At 49.1% G+C, this 5,212-nt stretch overlaps 1 protein-coding gene across 2 annotated transcripts in view; it reads left to right on the forward strand.

The window, feature by feature from the left end:
- Positions 1-1,796: 1,796 nt before the first annotated feature.
- Wdr4 (WD repeat domain 4) overlaps positions 1,797-5,212 on the forward strand; it is a 29,494-nt gene continuing 26,078 nt past the window's right edge. The window contains exons 1-3 of one of the 2 annotated variants that reach the window (XM_005360301.3): positions 1,797-1,934; positions 3,336-3,401; positions 3,994-4,137. In XM_005360301.3, the coding sequence (XP_005360358.1) occupies positions 1,846-1,934; positions 3,336-3,401; positions 3,994-4,137 (299 nt within the window). In that variant the 5' untranslated portion in view covers positions 1,797-1,845. The remainder of the gene's footprint in view (positions 1,935-3,335; positions 3,402-3,993; positions 4,138-5,212) is intronic. The other variant, XM_013351092.2, reaches the window with a different exon arrangement.

Consider the following 5,212-nt stretch of genomic DNA (forward strand, 5'->3'; position numbering starts at 1 on the left):
TTTTTTTTTCTATTTCTTTATTTAATACAATCTTTTCTCATTTTATATACCAATCCCAGTTTCCTCTTCCTCTCTCCTCCTGCCCCCTTGAACTCCTCAGAGAGGGAAAGGCTTCCCATGGGAGTCAACAAGGTCTGGCACATCACCTTGATACAGGACCAAGGCCCTCCGCCCTATACCTAGGCTGAGCAATGTATCCCTCCAAAGAGAATGGGCTCCAAAAAGCCAGTTCAAGCACTAGGGATAAATCCTGGATCCATTGCCAGTGGCCCCACAGACTGCCCCAGCCACTCAACTGTCACCCACATTCAGAGGACCTAGTTTGGCAGAGGACACATTCTTGAAGACAGCTGACTCCTCTCCCAGCAGCCATCAATTGCCAATAACTTCCCAGCTATGTTTAAATTGGAGCCTTTTTTTAGGGGAGTTAACACTGAACAGCCTTCCAGAAAGCTGGACTGAAGCAGCTTCAATGGGTGTAAGGTAAATGGGGAATTTAACAGGAACAAAGCCCTCTGGTTCCATATTTCCCAAGGGCATGAAAGTAAGGGGAGAATGTTGCTCAAAGGGCACTTTCATTAAAGCAGCCAAGAAGATTCTGGAGGAGAGGCACTTAAGAGGGCAGATCTCAGGCCCCATCAAGGCAAAACCTGCTCTTATAAATACTAAAAACTTTGCACAGTGGGCTTCAGAATTGTGATAGACTAAGGATCCTGTCTTGTGGGTGTCGTGTCTCTCCTCCCCTGCCCCCTTCACATGTTAGTGTTTGAGTAAGCTGTTATGCAAATGAGTACGTTTGTGCCTTTCTACACGGTCAGGACTGTGCAGGAGGGCTTGATGATAGGTGGGTCCCGAGTTACCTTAGCATCAGGCCCCACTTTCTCTCTAAGGCCCAGACTTGCATTATTCATTGGCATTTGATAAGTTCAGGACGTGGCTTCTCTGATAAGATTTTGGTTCACCCATGATACATTTGTAGACGGCGATTTCACTTGCACAAGTGATTTTTGAGTCTATGCTTTGCATTAGACAGGTGGTGAACGTTTATTTGCACAAGCAAAATGAAGAGTCATTCTGACTCAGTTTAAGGTAAAAATGAAGCCAATTACTGCTTTATAAAATAAGCTCACTCAGGGAACCACTCAGCGTTAAGACGGCAATTCTACACAGTACAGTGACTGTGACTTTGAAGCAGGGCACAGACTGACCCGCTCAAGTAGTTTTTCACTAGGATGTGATGTGATGTGATGTGATGTGATAGGTGGGTGGGTGGGGCAGGTAAACCATCTTTTTAGGAGATGCATACTGGGGGGCCCATATCCAACCTATTAAGAGACCACAGCATTCTGGACCTTGAGAGTCACCGAGATGGAATGAGATATTCGGGGATCTGGGGAGGTACGCAGTTAAGCACGTCTGACACTTGGGGTTCAAGGAGTCTTTGTCCTACACGAGGAGGGTAAGAACATTTCCAGCGACCTCTGCCTTGATGCAACTGAGACAGCCACACGCGCATGCGGTCACATGGTCTGGCCATCCAGCACTGAAGCCATTCATTCAACAGCTTTTTACCCACTGGGTACCAGGCTCTGTCCAAGAGGAAGCCCTACAACTATCGAAGCTGACGGCCGGAAAAGCTAATCAATACGAAAGGAACATTCGGTGCACATGATAACCGAGCTCTGTAGCCCTAGCGCCATTGAGTACTCAGATCAAAGGAGACCACTCGCTGTGCGCATGCTCCAGGCAGGCACGCCCTACGCTCTGCGCCGAGTGACGTCACTAGCCAGCGCCAGCAGGAAGGGCGCTGTGCGTCGCACGTGTGCGGAGGCCGCGGGCGGGCCCATGGCGAGCTCCGCGGGGCTGGCGCTGTGCGGGCAAACGCTGGTGGTGCGGGGCGGCAGCCGGTTCCTGGCCATCTCCACTGCGAGCAGGTAAGAGGCCCGGGCCGAGGGCGGCCGACCCACCGCGGGACCGTATCCCCGCTGTCCCCTGTGAGGCCTTCTCGGGAGTCCTTGCCCTCGGAGTCCCCTCACACCGACCCAGCTCCCCACGACCTGCACGGCGGCCCGGAGAGCTCTTCTCCGTTCCGAGTCGGAGCACTTCCGGACTCTGCGGCGTCTGCGCATCATCGGGAGGGCCTGTCACGTGGGTGTCGCGTAGACCAGACTTCGTGTCCTAGTGTTCCAGGCTGAACTGCTTGGAACCTCCCTGTTGAAGAGGCGTGTATTGGCGAGCTCTGCGGGCTCTCACTGAGCGCAGAACGTGCTTCCTCTCCCGACGCCTCCCAAACCCAGGATGCACGCATAGCCTGAAGTGGGCATCTTCCTAGAGGTCCTTCACACTACTGGTTTTGCTTTATGTTATTTCCGTCTTTATGTATGTATCCGTAGTTTCGGTTAAAGGATTCATAAATCAGTCCGTGTTGAGCAAGTAGTTATGGCCCAGGAGCCCAAGGAATCTGTGGCAGTCCGTTTTGGCTTTTTTTCCCATTTAGTTTTGGTACTTTGACATTTGAAGATTAGGAGTGTTCCTCAGTTTGTATCTTGGGGCAATGCTAGTAGCCAGCAAGGGTTTCAGACTTGGAAAATGACATTTCTTTCTTTAGTTCAGTGTTTTCTTTCTTTAGTTCAGTGTTTAATTGGAAAAGTCTTTGGTGCAGCTATGTCAATAGTACAAGGTGCTTTAATGTACTAGGGTACCGGGTCAGCAACAGAAGGGAACTTAGGTTCCAATAGGGAAAGTGGGTGATTCCTATATGAGTAGGTGCCTGAGGTTTGTTTATTTTTTTTTTTTTTTTTTTTTTGGTTTTTCGAGACAGGGTTTTTCTGTGGCTTTGGAGCCTGTCCTGGAACTAGCTCTGTAGACCAGGCTGGTCTCGAACTCACAGAGATCCGCCTGCCTCTGCCTCCCGAGTGCTGGGATTAAAGGCGTGCGCCACCATCGCCCTGCTATTTATTTATTTTTTAAGCCAACAGGTGTGACATGTTTCTGGCTAGTGTAAGGACAACCTCAGCTGTTTTAAATTTGGGAGCAGAGCCCAGTTGGAAACAATATCAGAACATAATTTCTTAGAGTCAGCATCTTGGTGCCTGAAAGAAGGGTAGATTGATTCCAGGTGTGAGCCTCCATGCCAGGCTGACCTGATTGGGAACAGAACCGTGCTGACTGTCCATGATGCAGCTCATTAGGAGGTTAAGCAGATGCCAGACAGTTCTTGGCTCTTCTCTGTTGTGGAGAAGGTCCATAGTTCGATGGTGATGAGGTGTTTTTGTCCAAGAGTAAGAAGAATCGGTCCTTTGTGTTAATCAGTTCTCACTGTCTCTTCCCTCTAGTGACGATGACTGTGTCTTCACGTTCGACTGCAGTGCTGCAGAGAAGTCCACCCCAGAAGAGAAAGGGTGAGATGGTGGGGAATCCGGCTGGCATGTGGTTTGAGTGCTGAGACCAGTAAGCCATGACAGGAATTGCTACCTTGTCCCAAGTTTTAGTTCCTGTTACCTAGTTGTGGTAACATTAGAAACGTGGAAATAACTTTAAATTTAAAATACTTAGGACTTTCCCAAATACTGTTAGTGTCTTTAGTAATCATTTTTGTCACTGGCCCCTTCATAGTGACCATTTCAAAGGCATTGCAGGCAGGCATGGGGAATTAACTGATTGAAAGGTCCACAGCAATGTGATTGTTCTGTGTGGTAGCTTGGTCTTATTACTGTTTATTAATATCGCAGGTCCTGCCTCTAGCCTTGAAGGTGAGGCCGTGTGATCTCTGAGGGTCTTCCAGCCTACAATGGATGTTAGCATGTTTGCAGAGATCCTGTTGAGTTAGGTTTCACAGCTTGTAAAATTTAAGCTGTTCTTCTCTAAACTTCCCCTTAGTCTGTCATTATGCACTGGCTACATGAACTGCTTGACTAAGCATCTTCCCTCTGTTAGATTGGACAACTCAGCTGACGCCTAACTGTTTTCCTTTCTTCCCCTGCCCTTCTTCAGGGAGAATGGACAGCCCATAGACAAGAGGAGCGACACGATTCTGGCGTCCACCTTCTCCAAGTCTGGCAGCTATTTTGCTTTAACTGATGACAGTAAGCGTCTGATTCTTTTCCGTACAAAACCATGGCAATGTCTGAGTGTCAGGTATGAAATGCTAACATTGAGTCATTAAGATGTTCTATGCAATTCTTGTATTTGCATGTCATGATCAGTAGTGACAGTAACCGTTGTAATAAGCAGCTAACGTGAAGTATCAGCTGTGTGTGAGACCCTGATTTCAGAGCTTTATGTATTAACTGACTGAATCCTAACAGCATGTGAGGGTGGCATGGGCCCATTCTCCCACATTGGAAAGTAAAGTAGCAAGTTTCAGGCCAGTGACTTGGAAAGGCAGAGCCAGGCTGTATAGATGCCCCTCTGGCTGCAGTGTCTGCACTCTGCCATCGTCTCTTCCGTGTTGCCGTAGCCTCATGCCTGGCAGGAGTAGACTGTTAGCTCATACTCCGAGAGCGCTGGGGCTCTGGGTGAGTGGAAGTGGGCGTTGCACATTTGTGAGCTAGGTGGTGGGGTACATCCTTTTGTGTCTGATGAGAAGATAAAGGGCAGGCTAGGTGTAGGGTGAGGCCAGCAGCTGGGCAGAAGTGTAGGTGGGTGTTCTGGTCCTCTCTCTCCCTGCAGGTCCATAAGTACCCTGCATCACTCACTTCTCTCGAACTGTAACTGTCATTTCTGAAGGCGAGGTGCAGGGAGAGAGATGGGCCCGAGGTTATGGGGGAGGTATGGTGATGGTGAGGAGGAGGAGACTGTGAATCTGTGTTTCCCGAAATGCTGCTCTTCTCAGTGCCACCTTGTCCCTGAGAGTGGAGGTGGATGGCACACAGTGCTGGGCAGATTACGTTTTGTTGACTCCAGCAGCCCTCTAATACAGATGATGGGAAAGGCTTGGTGGGCAGAGCTCACAGTGTTCATACATCTGCTGATATGTTAGGATTCAGAAAGCAGGGCTGGCTAGTGTCTCTCAGGTCTGCCAGCTAAGCCCTATCTCTTAAATGTTCCATAGCCTCTAGAGCCACCATTGATGTGGACAGGCTGTTCATGCACAGGAGCCTGAGGGACCAGTGCATTCACCCAGTCAGGTAGGCTGGGGAGCAAACTGACGTTTAGGGACTTCAGCTGAGTGTTGACATTTTTAGGTTTTCGGTTATTCTCTTTTTTTTTT

The sequence above is a fragment of the Microtus ochrogaster genome, linkage group LG2 (assembly GCF_000317375.1).
Source record: "Microtus ochrogaster isolate Prairie Vole_2 linkage group LG2, MicOch1.0, whole genome shotgun sequence".
NCBI classification, from domain to species: domain Eukaryota; kingdom Metazoa; phylum Chordata; class Mammalia; order Rodentia; family Cricetidae; genus Microtus; species Microtus ochrogaster.